The sequence below is a fragment of the Malaclemys terrapin genome, chromosome 1, assembly GCF_027887155.1.
Source record: "Malaclemys terrapin pileata isolate rMalTer1 chromosome 1, rMalTer1.hap1, whole genome shotgun sequence".
In the NCBI taxonomy this organism is placed as follows: Eukaryota; Metazoa; Chordata; order Testudines; family Emydidae; genus Malaclemys; species Malaclemys terrapin.
In genome coordinates this window covers 326,863,661-326,884,947 of record NC_071505.1, presented here as the reverse complement: position 1 = coordinate 326,884,947, position 21,287 = coordinate 326,863,661, and the positions used below count along the sequence as shown (strand labels likewise).

General features: G+C 40.6%; 1 protein-coding gene across 4 annotated transcripts in view; it reads left to right on the top strand.

The window, feature by feature from the left end:
• FAT3 (FAT atypical cadherin 3) overlaps positions 1-21,287 on the top strand; it is a 572,988-nt gene that overhangs the window by 466,650 nt on the left and 85,051 nt on the right. For all 4 annotated transcript variants that reach the window (XM_054015671.1, XM_054015669.1, XM_054015670.1 and 1 more), the window contains 4 exons: positions 1,949-6,022; positions 15,042-15,238; positions 16,038-16,191; positions 17,587-17,820. In XM_054015671.1, coding sequence (XP_053871646.1) covers positions 1,949-6,022; positions 15,042-15,238; positions 16,038-16,191; positions 17,587-17,820 — 4,659 coding nt within the window. The remainder of the gene's footprint in view (positions 1-1,948; positions 6,023-15,041; positions 15,239-16,037; positions 16,192-17,586; positions 17,821-21,287) is intronic.

The window sequence follows — 21,287 nt, the reverse complement described above, 5'->3', positions numbered from 1 at the left end:
AGCTAGCAGTACCAAAATAAAACTGCTCTGCCATATGCAATGTTTGTCAGTGCCAGCAATGTGCTCATCCTTGTGGGAATCTGCCCCCCGGGCCTCTCAGTGAACAGCACAAAGTTTGGTTTAGCTATCATAACCCTTGGCCTCTGTAGCTCTTACGGGTGTGTGTATAGCTGATATGTAGGAGCCACTGTCATACTGATTTCTGCTGTTTGGACTAGCCTCTGTGCCTCAGAACCTGCAGCAAATACGGGTAGTCTTAGCAGTCAGTTACGGCGTTTAGAGAATCTGTATTTATTTACTTTTTGGGTCACCACATAGTTTGTTCTTCAGCTGGAATTTTCACACATGCTGCCCTCTGCGCAACAGCTGTAGCAGTTACCACTAAAAGATCACTGTTTACTAACGGTTACCACTCAGTGGTGTATGAGAAAAGTTCTTACAGGGGTCATGGACCCTTAACTCTAGCAAAAAGATCCCCGGAATAGTCTCCATGATAATCTACCATTATATCAAAAATGGTTTGACAATAAAGATTTAAAATTAGTACAGGTCAATATAGGCTGTTTGGCTTTGGAATCAAAATGAGAAAAAGGAGCTAAAAGCTTGTGTGAACCACATTTTAAGCAATTATTTAAGATGCCACACACAAAAATGTTGTCTAATAGAGGTGACATGTAGTAACAGTCCATTAATGGCTATTAGCCAGGATGGGTAAGGAATGGTGTCCCTAGCCTCTGTTTGTCAGAGGGTGGAGATGGATGGCAGGAGAGAGAGAATTTGATCATTACCTGTTAGGTTCACTCCCTCTGGGGCACCTGGCATTGACCACTGTCGGCAGACAGGATACTGGGATGGATGGACCTTTGGTCTGACCCAGTATGGCCGTTCTTATGTTCTTAACAGTTAAAAACTTGGACAGACCCTGAAGTTTTGCATCTGTCTCCTGAAGAACAGTCAGAGAGTATATCACGTTAGTTTATTAAAAAAAACAAACAAACAAAAAAAAAACCCTGTGATCCAAACACATTATTTTCTCCTTTATGCAGTCAGTGACCTTTCTGTCTGCACATGCTAACACTGATCTGAAAACGTTGTCTACAAAATCGTATTAATCTAGATTTCTCTTTCCTCAGAAACCAAATAGTAAACCTCTCTGACACAAGATACTTTTATCTATTTTATATGGTATTGTTCCTTGTAATTTTTCTAAATTATATTCTAACACTTTGTAGTCAGTTCTTTGTAGCCTTGAGCTACAGTGGTCCGCTCTATAGTTGCTTAATAGCCTCTTTCTTTCAGGGCATAAATTGTTATTCCTTTATCAAGCAATTGGCTTGTTAGCCTTTGATCCCCTTTTTGTGTCTCAGGTATGCAACTATTTGATAGTCTAATTCCATAATGTGGGGGGGTGCATTTTCCCACATTTTACTTTTGCATAATATACATTGCCCAAATTTTCAAACCTGGGATCCTAAAATTAGGCTCTTAAATTCCTGTGTAGGCACCTAAATAGAAGTTTCAGAGTGGGTTTCAGAGGTATCGAGTGCCTGCAGTAACCATTAAGATAATTTTAAATATTTAAAGATAGAGAAAAAGACTTGTTTTAATCAATATGAAACAAATGTATAAACCAAGATTTTCAAAACGGGGCTCTTAGGGCCATATTTACACACCTGAGTATGTGGTCTGATTTTCAGAAGTCAGTTGAAGTTGCTGGATGTTCAGCACTTATGAAAATCAGGCCACTTATCTGGGTGGCTAAATATGGATTTAGGAGCCCAGATTTAGGTACCTGTTTTTTTTTTTTATTCTATGCAATTACTAGTATTACTGATGGCCGCTCGTGGGTTAATGTGACGGTATCATAGTCGGATTCGTTTTATAACATTTAATTTTCTCAATGTTCAATATTTCACTTCTAATATAGCTTTCAACATTTATGTTTTAGGAAACACTGGGAACACATTCAAGATCGAACCAGTTTTAGGCATCATCACAGTATTGAAGGAACCGGACTTGACAACAATGGGACAGTTTGTTTTGTCAGTCAAAGTAACTGATCAAGGTTCACCACCACTGTCTGCAACGGCAATTGTACGCATTTCTGTGACCATGTCAGATAATTCCCATCCAAAGTTCACACACAAGGAATACCAAGCAGAAGTTAATGAAAATGTTGATATTGGAACTTCAGTCATTTTGATCTCTGCAATCAGTCAGTCTACATTAGTTTATGAGGTCAAGGATGGGAATGTGGATGGAGCCTTTACTATAAACCCATATTCTGGAGTCATCACCAGTCAAAAGCCACTTGATTATGAACGCACTTCCTCTTACCAGCTCATTGTTCAAGCAACTAACATGGCAGGCATGGCATCAAATGCCACTGTCAGCATTCAGATTGTTGATGAAAATGATAACCTGCCAGTTTTTCTCCTCTCCCAATACTCGGGCAGCATAAGTGAAGCTGCTCCTGTAAACAGTATAGTCCGGAGCGCAGCCAACAACCCACTAGTGATACGAGCTACAGATGCCGACAGTAATCAGAATGCTTTGTTGGTCTATCAGATTGTTGAATCCACTGCTAAGAAGTACTTCACTGTAGATTCCAGCACTGGCGCGATCAGAACAATTGCAAATTTAGACCATGAAACCATAGCCCACTTCCATTTCCACGTGCATGTTAGAGATAGCGGAAATCCACAGCTCACAGCGGAGAGTCCAGTCGAAGTTACTATTGAAGTAACTGACATCAATGATAATCCTCCAGTCTTCAGTCAGGCTGTGTTTGAGACAGTCTTGCTTCTGCCCACTTACGTTGGTGTAGAGGTTCTTAAAGTCAAGGCTACAGACCCGGATTCAGAGGTTCCACCTGAACTAACATACAGTCTGATTGAAGGCAATGTGGACCATTTTTTGATTGATTCAAGTACTGGGGTACTCACCATAAAAAATAATACTCTTTCCAAAGATCATTATATGCTTATAGTAAGAGTGTCTGATGGGAAATTTTACAGCACTGCTATGGTGACCATAATGGTAAAAGAAGCCATGGATAGTGGGCTCCATTTTACACAAAGTTTTTATTCCACATCTATCTCGGAGAACAGCACTAATATCACAAAGGTAGCTGTGATGAATGCTGTTGGAAACCGTCTCAATGAGCCCTTGAAGTATGGTATATTAAACCCGGGAAACAAGTTCATGATCAAATCCACCTCGGGAGTCATTGAAACAACGGGCATCCCCTTTGACAGAGAAAAACAAGAACTATATGAGCTGGTCGTTGAAGCAAGTCGTGAACTAGATCATCTGCGTGTGGCCAGGGTGGTTGTCAGAGTTAACATTGAGGACATCAATGACAATGCTCCAGTGTTTGTAGGGCTGCCTTACTATGCTGCTGTACAAGTTGATGCTGAGCCCGGTACCCTAATATATCGAGTGACAGCCATTGATAAAGATAAGGGTGCAAATGGTGAAGTCTCCTATCTGTTGAAAGAAGACTATGGGCATTTTGAAATTGACAGACAAACTGGTAGTGTCACTTTAAGAGAAGCCTTCAACTCTGACTTATCTAATATAGAGTATTTAGTTATCATCCTTGCAAAAGATGGTGGTAATCCTTCGTTGTCTGCTTCAGTAGAACTTCCTATTACTATAGTTAATAAAGCAATGCCTGTGTTTGACAAGCCCTTCTATACAGCTTCTGTAAATGAAGACATAGAAATGCACACCCCAATTCTTAGCATAAATGCAACCAGCCCAGAGGGCCAGGGTATCATTTATATCATTGTTGATGGAGATCCCTACAACCAATTTAACATTGACTTTGACACCGGCGTTCTGAGTGTCATCAGCCCATTGGACTATGAGGTAAATTCTGTTTTTAAGCTGACAGTACGAGCCAGTGATGCCCTCACTGGTGCTCGGGCTGAAGTCACTGTGGACTTAATTATTAATGATGTAAATGATAATCCTCCGGTTTTCGATCACACGGCCTATAATGCCACCTTATCCGAAGCATCTTTGATTGGGACTCCTGTGTTGCAGGTTGTTGCTACCGACGCAGACTCTGAAAATAACAAAATTATACAGTATCAGATTGTCCAGGACTCCTTTAACAGCACTGATTATTTTCACATCGATAGCACAAGTGGCCTAATCCTGACAGCCCGTATGTTGGATCATGAACTATTACAGCAGTGCAGCTTAAAAGTCAGAGCAGCTGATAATGGATTCCCACCACTGAGCAGTGAAGTTCTTGTTAGTATTTATGTGACAGATATGAATGACAACCCTCCAGTTTTTAACCAGTTAATATATGAATCTTACGTGAGTGAACTGGCCCCTAGGGGTCATTTTGTGACTTGTGTCCAAGCTTCTGATGCTGACAGCTCTGATTTTGACAGACTGGAGTACAGTATCTTGTCTGGAAATGATCGGACCAGCTTTATAATGGACAGCAAGAGTGGCATTATAACTCTGTCTAACCATCGGAAACAGAGGATGGAGCCAATGTATAGCTTAAATGTCTCTGTCTCGGATGGATTGTTCACCAGCACAGCTCAGGTGCATATCCGGATCCTGGGTGCTAACCTCTATAGCCCCGTGTTTTCACAGAGTATTTATGTGGCAGAGGTTAGAGAAAATGCTGCCCCTGGAACTAAGGTAGTCCATGTAAAAGCGACAGATGGAGATTCTGGTATATATGGCCAAATAAACTACTCCATAATAAATGATTTTGCCAAGGACCGATTCTTAATTGATAACAATGGACAGATCCTAACAACTGAGAAATTGGACCGAGAGAACCCTTTGGAAGGGGATATCAGTATATTTTTGAGGGCCCTGGATGGAGGTGGGAGAATGACTTTCTGCACCGTGAGAGTGATCGTAGTGGATGAGAATGACAATACTCCCCAGTTTATGACAATAGAATACAGAGCAAGTGTCAAAGCAGATGTTGGAAAAGGTCATTTGGTCACCCAAGTGCAAGCATTAGATCCAGATGATGGAGCCAATTCAAGAATCACCTATTCATTGTATAGTGAAGCCTCTGTTTCAGTCGCAGATCTGCTTGAAATTGATCCTGACAATGGATGGATGGTCACCAAAGGTAACTTTAACCAGCTGAAAAACACCGTTCTGTCATTCTTCGTCAAAGCAGTTGATGGTGGCATTCCCATGAAGCATTCCCTTATTCCTGTCTATATCCATGTTTTACCGCCAGAAGCTGTTTTACCTTCCTTTTCCCAACCCCAATATTCTTTTACAATACCAGAAGACACTGTCATAGGAAGCACCCTTGACATTTTGCATGTTTTGCCAAGCCTGGGTGCTGTATATAGCACTGTTAATGGTGAATTAGCTGAAAACAACAAGGAAGGGATTTTCATCATAGACCAAGACACTGGAATCATAAAGCTAGATAAGAGACTTGACCATGAGACGAATCCTGCTTTTCACTTTAAAGTTGCAGCCACCATACAGCTAGACAAAGTGGACATTGTATTAACTGTGGATGTGGAGGTTAAAGTGTTGGATGTAAATGACAACAAGCCTGTGTTTGAAGCTGCCAACTATGAAGCTGTAATAATGGAAGGGATGCCAATAGGGATTAAACTTATCCAGGTTAAAGCAATTGATGCGGACTGGGGTGCAAATGGGCAAGTCACGTATACTCTTTCAGTGGAATCAGAGCTGGACAAGATCATGGAAGCCTTCACAATCGATGGCAACAGTGGGTGGATCAGCACATTGAAGGACCTAGATCATGAAAAGAATCCCACTTTTACTTTTGCAGTGGTAGCTTCAGATCTGGGAGAAGCTTTTTCCCTCTCATCCACCACCTTGGTCTCTGTCACTGTGACAGACATAAACGACAATGCACCAATCTTTGAACACGAGGTGTACAGAGGATCTGTAAAAGAGAGTGACCCTCCAGGTGAAGTTGTGGCAGTTCTCAGCACATGGGACGAAGACACGTCTGAAGTCAACCGGCAGGTTAGCTACCATATCACAGGTAAGAAAGTTGCAAACCCCTTTTCTTCCTGAAACCTGCCGTTATTGAAGAACTGAGATTTAGTACAGATTAGCATGAAAGATTTAGAAGGATTTCAGGTACATCCTCAGCTTGCAAGCAAGTCAGTTCTATTTCTCTTGGATTTATTGTTCTCTTGGATTTATTGTTCTTAATTTGACCAGAATTTTGTTGCAACTAGTGAAGCTTAGAGATAGAGAGAAAGAGATTTGTGTGTGTGTCACTCTCCCTCCCTCTCTCCCCAGTTTCACAGCCCAAGACTTCATGCTGTGCTGCAATGTAAGGAAGTGTAACCCATCATGATTGATGTGTCAGCATGGGAAAGATCAGAACTTAATGTATCAACCGGGGAAAATGAACAGCATTTATTCTCAGGAGGAAAACCCTTACATTTCTACGCACTTTTTTTTAATTAAACCCTTCCCCTTCCAGAGAGGGGAATTTTCATTTAAACTTTCATTTAAAAATTCAATTTAAAAAATCACTATCTGTGGAAAAATTGACGTGCACTGTAAATTAGGGAGGGAGGAATACCACACTTTCCCCACTTACCAGAAGCATCGTATCACAAACCAGGGAAGCCACAAACCTCCGTACTGCTGTTCTGGTTTGCAGACATGCAGCATGGTGTAAACGTTATTTCATTACTAATATTTTTTCCAAGCATGGTAGTATTGTTTGTTCCTATCATGCTATATTTATTGTCATTCTTTTTCCAGAGCAAAATTAGATGTGTGTATGTGTATGGGCAGGGGAAGGGAGGTGGAGGGGGAAATGGGGTGTGGTTATTTTGTCTGTTGTCTGCATTCTCCAGTACATTTGTGGGAGTAAAGTGTTGGTTCCTCCTGCCTCCCATCCTGCAGAGCTGCTAATATATTGTAATAACCTGGTCATTGTTGGTGTGCACCATGGTCTGCACTGGATAGAATTAGAACTGCTTCTGGTTTTGTCATAGACTCAATACTGCTAACAAGTAATGGGTAAAAGTAAGAAGTCTCATTTAGCTCAAGTGGTGCATGGGTTTGTGTATTTGGAGAGGGAGGATCTGAATTCTGTCCCTGCTTTTGCTATCAAATGCAGAATGGCTGTGGCATATGGTATGGTAACAATCATGAAGTCCTAGGTACCATGGTTTGTCATCATATACATTCAAAATACCCCCACAGGTTTCAAGTGATTTAATAATTCATTTTGACCATTTGAAAATAGTCTTTATTCAGTTTGGAAGTAAATTCTTCCACACCTGTAAAGGCTAAACTGGTACACCTCTACCCCAATATAACGCTGTCCTCAGGAGCCAAAAAAACTTACCACGTTATAGGTGAAGCCACGTTATATAGAACTTGCTTTGATCCGCCGGAGTGCGCAGCCCCGCCCCCTGGGAGTGCTGTTTTACTGCATTATATCCAAATTCCTGTTATATCAGGTCGCATTATATCGGGGTAGAGGTGTATATTAATAGGGTATCATATAATAGTGTATAAGGACAGGAGGTGAAGGCTAGTTTTGTGAGTAAAGAACAAAACTGGAAGGCAGGAGTTCTATTCCTGACTCAGCCACCCACTTCCTGTGTGACCTTGGGTAAGGCACTTCCTCTCTGTGCTTCACTGTCCCTGTTTGTAAAACTGGAATAATAATGCCGGTGTCCTAGATGCTTTGTGACACCTATACAATTACTGTCTGTATGGAGCTTTGAGATCCTCAAATGGAAAGTGCTGTAGAAAAGCAAAGCAGTGATGTTCAAATTGGGAGTAGTTTAGTGCACTGAGATAATTATTAACTAGCATTTTTCCCATTTATGTAAATTGTCTTGAAGTCTTAAATCTCCTGTTCTAATGCACAGTACAGCTACATTATATATTAATCCACTTTCATTAATTTGAGAAAACTAGCAGTTTAACAGCAATCTCCTCCCGTAAGACCTAAAAGTTTCAAAACTATCCCTTCCTGATTTTATGTTGTCATAGTAAATTCTAAAAATGCTACTACTGAAAAAACAAGAGGTTTAAAAGGCACATGTGATACCATTGCAACTGCTAGAACATAATACCAAAGAGGCTTTGCTATCTTCAGTTTTTTAAGACATCTTCTTAGATATGGGAAATTGTAGAATAAAAATCATCCAGAAACATTTAATTCTATTGGATAAAAAACAAATGTTAAAAAACAGTTGCATTTTCACTAATGAAACATTCAATTCATACTTTGAGTTCAAAATGAGTTCAGCTAGTGGACTCGAACATTCAATGGGATCAAATTAGCTGGGAATTTTTTTCAGTGATCGTGTCATTTTGAAGGTATTTTGAGACCCAGAATATTGTTCTGTAAATACAGCCATGCCTGAGCCGTTCACTGGAGCAAGTATGGATCACTGAATTAAAAGGAAAAAAAAGTAAATGACGAGAATGGCATTTAGTGCACTCAGAATAGCCTTTCATACCTTTCCCTGTGGACATGCAACACACACAGAATGTGTGGAAAAATCGCCTTTTAGATGAGGCATAAAATCAAAGCTGTAACTGCTTGTGATGACTAAAGATCCCGTAGTACTTTCCCCAAGAATACAGTCATTAATCTCAGTGTTCTGGCCAACTTCTAATATGGATAACTACACTGTGCTTGACTAACATGCCCCTCCCACTTTTAGTTTAACTTAAATACAGTTCTTCAGTTCAAACCTGTTCTTCAGGCTTGCTTTGTGCTGGTAAACAGCTGCCATTTTCGAACCCAGAGCCATCTGCATTTCACTGGTGGAAGATGTGATGCCTATTTGTCCATTCATTGATAGTCCTTGTAAAACAATTTGGGATCCGTACCGATGAAAGGCACGATATAAAAGCTGGATGTTAAATATCAGAACATTCCTGGCAGTGATGGAAGAGGCACTGTTGCTTTTCTTGTGAGAGCGCAATTTTGGCCAGTTGCATGCAATAAACCATGGGCCCTTTCATGTGGATTACTGAAGACTTGTCAGTATTGTTTTAGACAAATAGATAAGGTTTTCTTGGTGTTTGCAGTATTACCTACAGGACCCTGTAATTATGGTCGGGGAATGCCCCTGCTAGTGCAAATATTGCAGGTTCTGTAAAAGTATTTAGATATCCAGGGACACTCAGGAAAGTTAAGGCAAATCAACTAAAAGGTGTGAAGTCACCTTCAAGGTGGAGGGGGAAAAGGGTGTGGGGGGGGCTAATTCAAGGCAGATTAAGTTACTGTAAATTAAGGCCACTTTACTCCTTAATGAGGGTATCCACACACCATGTGCATTGACTTCACACCTCTAGTTGATTTACATTAACTTTCCTGAGTGTCCCTGTGTAGACACGGCCTAAAGTAACTGGCGTAACCACTGTTTGGGGCTGTTAAGATTGTTCCCTGTCCTTGAAGCTGCTCTCCACCCACAGTTCCTGTTGAAGTAAGTGGGAACAGAGGATGCCCAGCAGCTGAGAGGCTCAGACCCTTAATGAGGAGGTATGGGCTATAGCAGCTTCGAAGTGTGCCAGTGGAACTCAGTCTGACCTCCTCAGTGTGCCTGACCTACCTGGTGAGGTGGAATGTCTAGCCCAGTGTCTGACTGACGTCTGACCCTGGGCAAGGGTGAGCTGGTTGATGCCCATCTCAGATAAGCCTGAGGTGTAATGCTGGTAGATCGGGGGAAAGCAACCAGAAAATGTGGCAGAGGTTATAACTTTGATCCAGCAAATCATTGAAGCCCATGCCAATGTTTCTGATTAAGAGAGAAGGACCCCTTAGTCATCTCTTTCTCAGTATTTGTGGAAGGGAGAGTTTGTTGTTTGTGGTGAGTATTATTTTCTTTTTGTCTGTGTTTATTTTGCATGGGAAGCTCAATCGGTATTTGTGTAATTTTGGGGTGAGCGGCACATTTTTATTCTTGCTTTGTGCGCATGTCAAGCACCTCTGGGCAGATCCTCAGCTGGTGTAAATGGCCAGAGCTCTGCTGAAGTCAATGGAGACAATAAACCAGAGCTGAGGATCTGTCCTTTAGGGTACGTCTACACTGCAGTAAAACACATGCGGCTGCCCGTGTCAATTGACTTGAGCTCATGGGGCTTAGGCTGCGGGGTTATAAAACTGTATTGTAGATAAGTGGTTCTCCGCCAGGGGTACAAATACCCTTGGGGGTACACAGAGGCCTTTCAGGGGCTATTCAACTAATCTAGATGAGTGTTTCTCAACCTAGGGTTTGCAATCCTCGGGGGGGGGGGTGTCACAAGATGGGTTTAGGGGGGTCACAAGTGCAGAGTGGTAGTGGGGGGGCAAGCAGGGCAATTGCCTGAGGCCCAACACCACAGTGGGTCCTATGAAGCTAAGTTACATGCTCCAGTGAAACTTGGGGTACTCGAGACAGATCAGACATCTGAAAGGGGTATTGAAGTCTGGAAAGGTTGAGAGCCACTGGTGTAGATGCTTGGGCTTGGGTTGGAGTTCAGGCTCTAAGACCCTCCCTCCTTGCGGAGTCCCAGAGACAGGGCTCCGGCCCAAGCCTGAACATCTATACTGAAATTCTGTAGCCCCACTGCCCAAGCCAGCTGACATGGGCCAGCCGTGGGTGTTTTCTCGCAGCATAGACATACCCTTAGAGTCATTCAGGTAGCCACTTCTGAGAGCCCTGGTATTTGCGGGAGGAGTCATATTAGCAGACATAAAAATATTGGGAACCAGGGGGGAGGGATAGCTCAGTGGTTTGAGCATTGGCCTGCTAAACCCAGGGTTGTGAGTTCAATCCTTGAGGGGGCCACTTAGGGATGTGGGGCAAAATCAGTACTTGGTCCTGCTAGTGAAGGCAGGGGGCTGGACTCGATGACCTTTCAAGGTCCCTTCCAGTTCTAGGAGATGGGATATCTCCATTAATTTATTTATTTATAATATTGTCTTAAAATATCAGGGTTGGAAGGGACCTCAGGAGGTCACCTAGTCCAACCCCTTGCTCAAAGCAGAACCAATCCCCAGGCAGATATCTGACCCAGATCCCTAAATGACCCCCTCAAGGATTGAACTCACAACCCTGGGTTTAGCAGGCCAATGCTTAGGCCAATGCTTAAACCACGGAGCTAACCCTCCCTCCTCAAAAGCTAAGATGTAGTGGTGGTAGAATTTGGTGGGTTGTCTTTATCATTTGGGCAGTTCCATAAGCATGTGCACTGTTTTAAATTTTGTGTAAACGCTATTGGTTTTAATATGCATAAAGTACCTACAGTTCCAGATAGGCACTAGACATTTCTAAATAAATAAATATAAAATCCAAAAAAAGAAACAAAATAAATAACCACTCTAGTATGGACTATGAATAGGGAAGTTGCAGTGAAAACTCATGTGGTCAATATCTAGTTTTCAGCTACCCTTTTAGTTGTTATAACTTATATATATGCGCTTTAGTAATGATGTGTATCAAAATTTGTTTATTTGGGATCAGCATGTTTGTGGATTTCATTGTGTCTGGCTGTTTTTTCTTTCATTAAACTTGAGCCCAAGTTGGTTTTGTACCATGTGCTGACTAGGGCATGGGGGAACAGGCCATTAGTCAAACTTCAAGTAACAAAAGATGAAAGATAATGCAGATTCTCTTAGCCTCAAAGTCATTCTAAAAGTTGCTTTTATTTTTAGCTAACACTTCAGTGTTGTGACATTCAAAGCAGAACATAAGAAAACTGCCAACAGATTTTAAAGAATCCATTAATACTCGTAGTCAGGAGGCTTCCGTTTAGAAATTCTACATTATTCAGAGTGAAAAACTAATTAATTAGAATGCCCTTAGGACCCAGAATCTGCTTAAATATGTTAGTGGAAAAGTTAATTAATCATTGCAGAATGAGATCTGCAGCAGGGCATACATATGAATGCTAGAAAATGGTTCCCTAAGCCACAGCTTATTTTTTTCCCTTTCCTTTTAAGAATATTTCCCTGACAGTATTTTACTGTTTACATCTCATTATTTCTGTAACACTTTATCATATGCCTTCAGTCTTTCATCAGCAAAATGTAGCACCAGTGCTGAGCAATGGAGAAAGGAAGGATAACGATAACAAAAAAGGAAGAGACACATGAATCAATCCTTTGATTCACATGTTTTGTGTTTATCACTAAGGTTTCTTGGTCATTCAGATGAATCTTTTAATAGAATAAGGGAAAGAAATGGGGGTCTTAAAGACCCAAACATTTTATACACACTCCCATAATTCCCAGCATATGATATAAAAGCTATTTCATGAACAACATGGCGGTAATGACTATAGAGTTGTTCAAGGCTGGTGTTACTATTAACAGGACCAGCCAACTGATTGAAGCTTTTACCTCTCCTCTTTACTCAGCAATGGGATAATACATGAGGTGGGTATACTGCTTCCTGTTAACTGAAGCTTGTTAATCATTTGCTTAACCAAAGAACTCTCATGTACAGTGCAGAAAAGTATTGAATGCCATCATGAAGTTAAAGACATATATTTAAGGCTTTGTTATATTAAACAAAACTCTTGCTATGGCTGGTTCACAACCAGCTGTGGAGAAAAAATATGCTTCTTTACCCTGATGCTGAACTTAAATGGAGATATTTTAATGTTAATCAGCATGTGTCTACCTTTCTCTACAGCCCGATTAGGATGTGTTTCATAGTTCAATCAAGTCAGTGGACAGACTCTCAGTGACTTGACTGGTCTTTGGATCCAGCCCATGTTGCATAATGAAATACAATGGACCGTCTTTTGGGGAGATCCATTTTTTGTCACAACACAGCTTCAGCAAGGGCCTGATTTGGCATGGCATTGAGCATCCAGTGCTCTCACAGAAGTCATTGGGAGTTGAGGGCCTTTCAAGATTGGAGCCTGTGACCATTGGGTTGCTATAAACAGAAAATGGTTAAGTGTTTGATATACCCACTTTATATTTTAATACGAATGCACACACTCAGTCTAAAAGTTCTATAAAATATGTGGCTGATCAGTCATCTAAACTGCCCTCATTTTCTGGTGTTTGATATACACACAAGGCTTAACATATGTCTTCAACCTTTCTGTTTGGTTTTAAGTTCAGAAATGTGTCTCATCTGCCCTCTTTTTCCCGGGCCTGTCTACTTAAAATGCTGTGCCAGTGTGGTATTTCAACGAAGACACTACTTATGCCAACGGGAAAGCGTAGGTATTTCACCTCCCCAAGAGGTAGTAGCTAGGTCAACAACAGATTTCTGCCGTCGACTTAGTGCTGTCTACGCTGCGGATTAGATCAGTTTAAGGGTGTCACACAGGGGTGTGGATTTTTCATACCCCTGAGTGATGTAGTTATACCAACCTAATTTCCTAGTGTAGACCAGGCCCCTGAGAGACTTCATGGAGAACTGGCAGAGTTACGATATCTGAGATGCTAGGTAGCCACACCTAATTAAGTGGTGTGATCACAGGGGAAGAGTGATTTTTTTTTTATTCCGACGGTTTATAACTTTTTCTCTTTTCTATGTTTTTGTTAATACCTATTTTCTCACATACTGAACATAAATAGTTGGGAGTAAAGATTAAAAACTTATCTTTTCCAGTAGGGGCCAAGAAGTCTCACAGCACACATCTAAGACACTGAGTGAGCACTCCAGCAAAGCCGAGGAACATCAGACTTTACATTCTTGATATTGCTAAGGAGGAAAAAAAAATTAATGAAAAAACACCATTTGTGCTGCCTTTTTACATCACAAAGAAGTAGGGCACAAGCCCCCCCCCCCCCTTTTTTTTTTTTTAAACCTTTGCAGTCTCCCTTTAAGAGAACAGTAGCAAACTTCGCTTAGTGGGAAAATAGCGGGTTAGCCTGAGTTGTAATTTGCTCATTGAAACAATGTGGGGCTTTTCCATCTCCCCATTCAGTTCGTGCAGCATCTGAGTTCATGATAAACAGATGCCATTCTGCCTGAATGTGGTGAATGTATACATCTAGTTTTACAGAGCAGGCATGTTCTAGGAGCTGTACACAGAGAGAGGAAGTCGTGTTAACCTGACCCAAAGAATTTCCAGTCTAATCTGACAACATAAAGACAAAGGTTGGAGAACAGGCTACAGCAAAGGAATGTAATTGAAGGTGATCTTCTTATAGAAGAGATTAGGGATTATACCCTTTGAAATGCAGGTGTAAATAACCATTAGAAATGTTATTGACAAAGAACCGTGCCCCTTTTCACATCACTTTTAATTCCTTGTATCCTTCAGTGTGTGAAATGACATTATTTCCCTCTCTGAGGATGATGAGGACAAGTCTTTCTCTCTACAAGCTGCTTTTGTCTCCATGCAATTTAATGATGTGGAAAAGTAATATTGCCAGGTTTGGTGTCAGTGTTTCAGCATAATAAAAAGCTGTTCTGCTTCATCTCCTTCACTCCTAGCTGGCTTTCACTAGCTTTCACTCTCTGATAAATTTGATCTAATTGCAATGCTTATCTTTGAACTGTTCCTTAAATGACCCCTCGTTAGGGCTAATGTGTCTTTCTGTGTCATGTAAACTTTTTTTTAAAAACTAGAATCCTAATGAGTATAAGAACAGCACAGCTGTATGATAAAGCTTTCATTAAAGGATTCCTTAATAGAACGTACTGCCATTCCTTGATTGCATAATCAACAGCTAATGAAATTGTCTTGGTAACAAGAGCTACAGTGTATTACATCCTCTCTTGAGACTAAGTGGAAAGACAATTGTACCATCCTGAGAAGACTATTGATTGTTCACAGTTTGAATTTGATTGCCCTTAAGGAGAACTAAACAAGAGATCATCTTGAGCTCTGCTAAATGGATTTTGTTTTCTTTGAATATTAGTGGTTTACTTTCATACAAGGGACCACAAATGCCTGGGACCATAATCTTATTACAAATTTCCAGAGTTTGCCAGTTTGAAAGCACTTCTCATTGTATGAGGAGAAATGGTAGCTGCTTACTTGTGACACCTTTAAACTGCATCTGTGTTTATGTTTGAATGAGTGCAAAGCTCTGATAGGCCTCCGTTGCCTCTTTGTAGGAGGTAATCCCAAAGGGAAGTTTGCCTTGGGACTGGTTCAGAATGAATGGAAGGTTTACGTGAAGAGACCACTAGATCGGGAAGAACAAGACATTTATTTTCTGAACATCACTGCTACCGATGGCCTCTTTGTAACACAAGCTGCTGTGGAAGTGACGGTCACTGATGTTAATGATAATAGTCCTGTCTGTGATCAGGTTAGTCAGCAAATTTTAGTTGTGTAATATTTTACTGGACATAAAGTTTTCCTATAAAGTTCACTATTATTTATCATTGGCTCCCAGTTTCATTTACTTTCATTTCTTAGCTCCATGGATGGTACGCTCTTAGTTCAGTGGCCTGACGTGTTCTGGGAGGCACTGGTGGGAGTAGATAGTTTCACTAAAGAAGGTGGAAGGATAGTGTTTTAGAGAACATAGCAGTGGAGCTAGAGGAGCTAGGCCTTCTCCACACTGGTAGTTTTCTTACTATGTAGTGAGATTAGATTATTGTTGTTGCAGCCCCTCTAGTGGTAAACATGGTGAGAGGATCAGTATAGACAGGGCACAGGTAGCCACTGGCATTTTAACCACCGTGACGTCTAGACCTATCTGAGCACAGATGATACAGTGGTAAAATTACCCTATGTCCTGTCCTTGCGCTCCCACACTCACCGTTAAGGGTGCAGTTGTACTGCTACAGTAGTGAAATGAGGGGAGCGTTCAAGAAAAAGTCAGGGTAGACAGTGTATAAGGTGTGTCAGCCTTTTTATTCCTAACACCTTTGCAGTCCTATTAATGTTTTTAGTTTGTGGTGGTGTTGTGATACTTAAAATGCTTAAAAACTTATACTAATGAGTTAAAGTTCTTTAAGAAAAGTTGTTTCTTTTGTATAAAAATGTTGAAGATACTTGTAAGTGCATGCACCATAGAGAGTAACCATGCAAAATGATGTCTGTGCAAAGATAATATAAACTGCAGCTCTTGCATCTCCTGTGTTTTCTGCTTTTGTCCCTAGTTTGCATATGCAGCATTATTTCCTGAAGACATTCCATCAAACAAAGTCATCCTTAAGATCAGTGCCAAGGATGCAGACATCGGATCCAATGGTGAAATTCGCTATTCGCTGTTTGGACCTGGGAACAATAAATTTTTTTTAGATCCAGAAAGCGGTAAGGTGACAAAACTTTTGTCTCTGAATGACATTGCTAACCCTGGCCACCAGTTGGGGCCAGAGTTCTCGCCAATTACTGCTAATGCATTTTCCATTAAAGTGTCACATGGAAATCTGAACTTCTGCTGTCAGTTTATATTATTGCAGGCACTTATGTCCACTTTGAAGGTGACAGTTATAGGACAGTAGAAGGGAAGGAACCCCTTTGATAGCCACCTTGGATATTCCATCCATTGGGGGGGATTTAACCGTCACGTTTCCCAGCAAGACCTTCAAACCAGTCGTGGGCATCAGAGGCCTTGAGCTGGAGCCCACTTGGTATAAAAGAGAGGGAGCTGCTGGCCGAATGTTTACGAGGAGCCTTCAGCTTTGGAAATCATTTCTTCCACCAGGGTCTGAAATAGCCTGAATGTGTTGATCTTCAGTACATGTGGCAAGGACTATCTTTTCATCCAAGCTTTTGGGGAGGAAGGGCCATGGATATCGTATTTGTTAGCATGTTAGAGTGTTGTGGGGGTATTGCTGATTTGATACATGGTTTTTGATGCGTGGTTTACTAACAGGAGGCACTGCATCTGGTGGTACTGTTTTGTTACCATAAATCACAGAGGTTGAAGCAGGGGAAGGTGTTTAGTATGTTAAAGGTGGGCTATTGTCCTCTATCAGAATGAAGTGTAATGCATTTAAATATGGGATCTGGCATATAAAAACTAAATCAGCCCTGCTGACTAGTACCAGATGCTTTGCTGATATGTTAATGGTTGAAGACTATTTATCTGTTTTATAAGAAGCAGATAATATTTAAAACTTGTGGAATATAAACAAGCTGCTTTGTGGTTGCTCTTACTGCCCATGGTCATACCTGTGTCCTTTCATTGGCCTATAACGTGTATCTGAGAATGAGAGATCTGATCTAAACTGGAAGGCAGAGGCACCTACTGAGACTCTGAGTTGTTTGTTGGCAAAGATCAGCATTACGGCCCTTTACATTTGATTATCTCTGCTGTCATCAGTAGATTTACAGTGCATTTATGTGTTTAGAAATCTAGAGAGCCATGGAGATTATGAGAGTAACCAAAAGGCAGACATGAAAAATACTGTTTATTATACTCTCAGCCAAGGGTGAAATTGTAGGGCTTTGAAGGTCATCCAGATTGGCTTACATACTGCATTTGTACTGGCAGTTAACTATGGTAGATAAACAGAAGTAAAATGAAACTTTCAGGATTTTGTATTCCTTTCAATGATGGACACTATTATTTGTTTCTTTTTTTTCCCCTCTTTTTTTCTTTTAATTCCTGAAAAATATGTGATCTTTCTGGTACTTACAGTATCTAAAAATGGATATTCTGTTCTATTAATAATGATGATTGCTGCTTTTACCCAATTTTAGGTGAGTTGAAAACCTTGGCCCTTTTAGACAGAGAGAAAATCCCTGTGTACAACTTGATTGCCAGGGCAACAGATGGCGGTGGCAGGTTCTGCCAGTCAGAAATCCACCTTTTCCTGGAGGACGTTAATGATAATCCACCAATGTTTTCTACTGATCATTACACCGCATGTGTCTATGAGAATACAGCCACTAAAGCTTTGTTAACAAGAGTCCAGGCCACGGATCCTGATGTAGGTAAGTGAGAAATGTTACTAAGAATAACTACAAAAAGAACAGGAGTACTTGTGGCACCTTAGAGACTAACAAATTTATTAGAGCCACAAGTACTCAAGTACTCCTGTTTTTTTTGCGGATATAGACTAACACGGCTGCTACTCTGAAACCTAAGAATAACTAGTACCCAGGAAAAATGCATGGGTTGGTGGAATTGTGACAGAGATGGCACCTTCTTCCTTGTCTCTTTCTCTCCTTATTCACCTCTTCTGCTTTTCCTTCCTCTCCCCTTTGTTATACCCTTTGCTGCTGCTCATTGTTGAGTGTGGCATGGTGTCATAGATATATAAGTATTGCAGTGGCCAGGGAAGTCTGTCATCACCATATTCTTATTGTAGAGATCACTGGTAGCAGTTATGATGAATTTAGGGTTAAGTAAACTTTTATGCTATAAAGATCTCAAGTTCTTTTAGAGCTGAAGTTCTCCATGCCTGTTTTTGTGTTATGCTTGTAATATAATTATATGCCAGTAGAAATCTATACCTGGGTAGAGAAATATAGGTCTTGATTCATCACAACTTTGTTATAATTTTACTCTGCTATTGTTGTACTTTGTATAGACTGGAGATATTCTGGTTATTTTCTTACTGATTTTTTTTTAATGGCAGCCTTTTGTTATATGCGGAACTTAATCATGAAATCTAGGCAAAAATTTTTTGTCTTGTAACACAAGTGTTAAATTGTAAAAGCCTTTGCTCTTTTTCATCTAATTTGTTTCAGGTGGATAAATATAGAGTCTGACAGTTTTTTCTTTTCTCTGCTTTATTTTTGGGAGATGTTTTATGAAATCGTGGAATGAGTGATGTTACCTACAAACCAGTGAATGGAAAATACTTTTTATTCATATTTTTCTGAATTATAATAGATGCTGGTAGTGTCCTCTGTTGTTAAGGTTGCTAGTTTAAATTTGCTGCATTCAGTAAAGTTAAAGAATAAGCTGCAAACATTCATTACTATATCTATAAAGAACACATTATGCTCCTTGGTTGAAAAATCACAATTACAGTTTATTGTACTGCCCTGTAGTGAAAAAGCCAATTACTCTTAGTAAGCCAATACATGTGTTGCAAACCCAGTGTGTTTATTTTCCACTGCAGTTTTAATTAGCATTTTTCTCATGTATGAAGTGACATTTAAAACAAAAAAAAGATAGCAAAGAATTTGGAATAAATGTTGTCAATAAAAGTTGTGCTAAAATCAACTTTACATAATGAGATGATGAACTATTTAAAAATGGAGGTAATTGCTACATTCGTTCTCTTTCTGAGGCCTTGGCTACACTTACCAGCTAGTTCGACGGCTGGAAATCGAAGTTCTGGGTTCGACTTATCGCGTCTAGTCTGGACGCGATAAGTCGAACCCGGAAGTGCTTGCCGTCGACTGCGGTACTCCAGCTCGGCGAGAGGAGTACCGCGGAGTCGACGGGGGAGCCTGCCTGCCGCGTGTGGACCAAGGTAAGTTCGAACTAAGGTACTTCGACTTCAGCTACGTTATTCACGTAGCTGAAGTTGCGTACCTTAGTTCGAATTAGGGGGGGTAGTGTAGACCAAGCCTGAGACTGCATATTTTTATAGAGGTGGATATGTGATGACAAGTATGAAAGGATATATAGTCTTCCTATAATGTTTAGAGCTGTAAATCATAGAGGGCTGTGTAAGATGGAGGACTTATTTTGGTTTATGAAACTGATTTTAATACAATTCCATGTTTTATTAGTCAGCACTAAAAAAACATATAATGCTGTTGCCAATTTCTCTAGTAAACTAACTAGAGATGTATTAGCTAAGAAAAAGAAATGAGAGTTATTGAGAGATTAATGTAAGTAAAATACATTACAAGTGAGTCAGAGTTTGTAAGTCCAAATGATTAGCAAAGGCCTAGTAATCTCCTGATTTCCATAAATCTCTCAGGATTACCCAAAACAGCTTTGGGGATCTCTGTCTTGTATCTGGAACGCCCCCTGAAAGTGTCCAAACAGCTCAGAGATACAGGATCGCTCCCAAGGTAGATTCTGATAGCTGTTTTCCCCAGAAAGCAGTCAGGCATGTGTTCCCATCACAACATGGATCTGTAGATTTCCCTTTGTTGAAGGCAAGGACCCATGCTTTGAAGTTAGCATGCTTCTCATTTACAGTTCTAAGGCTTCAGTCCTGGTTAACTTTACAGGGACATACATAATGCATTTAGTTAAGCCATTCAGACAGTCTTTCATTAGTTTTCATGAACAATGTGCTAGCCAGAAACAATCCTTCATTAGTTTTCATGCAGTTTTACACGTTAAGTAAATTCTCATCTAAACGCTAATACATGCTTTGATCTAGGGTTAATTAAGTACAGTGATGTATAATGTAAAATATAATGTAATAGCATTCAACAGGTTACAGATAAATGAAGACAATACCATCACATTTCCTTTTTAATTATGCCAACACACAAGTGAATTGGCCTGATCACATTACAATGCCTTTTGACACTCCTTTGATTTCTATTAGCATGTGAGTGAATTAGCCTGCTGCCTTGGTGGGAGCTGGCAACCTGCTTGACAGCATCACAGAGGGTACTCAGTCCTATGCAGGATTTGAACCTAAATTGGCTGATTTATATTTAACACATTCATTGATTGTGTTTCATATGGCTGGCTCTGGAAGCAGAAGAATGAACTAATCAAACCTCCATTGTTCTTCTGAACTCTTGGATACACAGTTGGTAGCTCCCAACTACATCTAGGCAGATACACATGCTAGAGGGGGACAGGAATGGGAGGGCTCTGCTTTCCAATTTCACAACTTTCAGTCGAAGAGAATTGCTTTGGATAACAAGGAGCATATTCCAATACAGTGCATAGTTCAATTTATATTACCCCTCCACAAAGATGGATGATCCAAACTGTTAATTAAATGGGCATCTGGAAGAAAGGGGAGGGGCTGCACAACTGCCTTGGTTACACTACAATTATTGATTTTTTTTTAAACATAAACATATAGCATTGCTATCCTCCCTACTTTTACTGGAAATTCCTGATTTTTCATGGAGTTCACCTGTATCGTGCAAGCTAGTGAAATAACCCACCGTCCTGCTATTGTAGATAGAGTATAGAGGCTTTGGGACCTCAGCTGTTACTGGCTTTACAGCATGGCAGAGAGGCTCCCAGGTTTGCAGAGACACCATAGCAATCTGATATGTGGAATCTGTTGTGCAACGTCTACCCTACAGGGAAACTTGATGGAGAAATCCAATGGAAGTTAGGTGCCTGGATGCTTTCAAAAATTCTACTACTTCCAACTAGGCCGGCACCAATATTCATCTTCAGGTGCCTACACGCCTCTAGAAATCTGGTCCATAGAGCTTTAACATTTGTGATGGCCAGCTGGCAGATCCAGCTCTCCATTTCCCTCATCCAGTACTGGTGTTTTTAGCAATTTATTGAA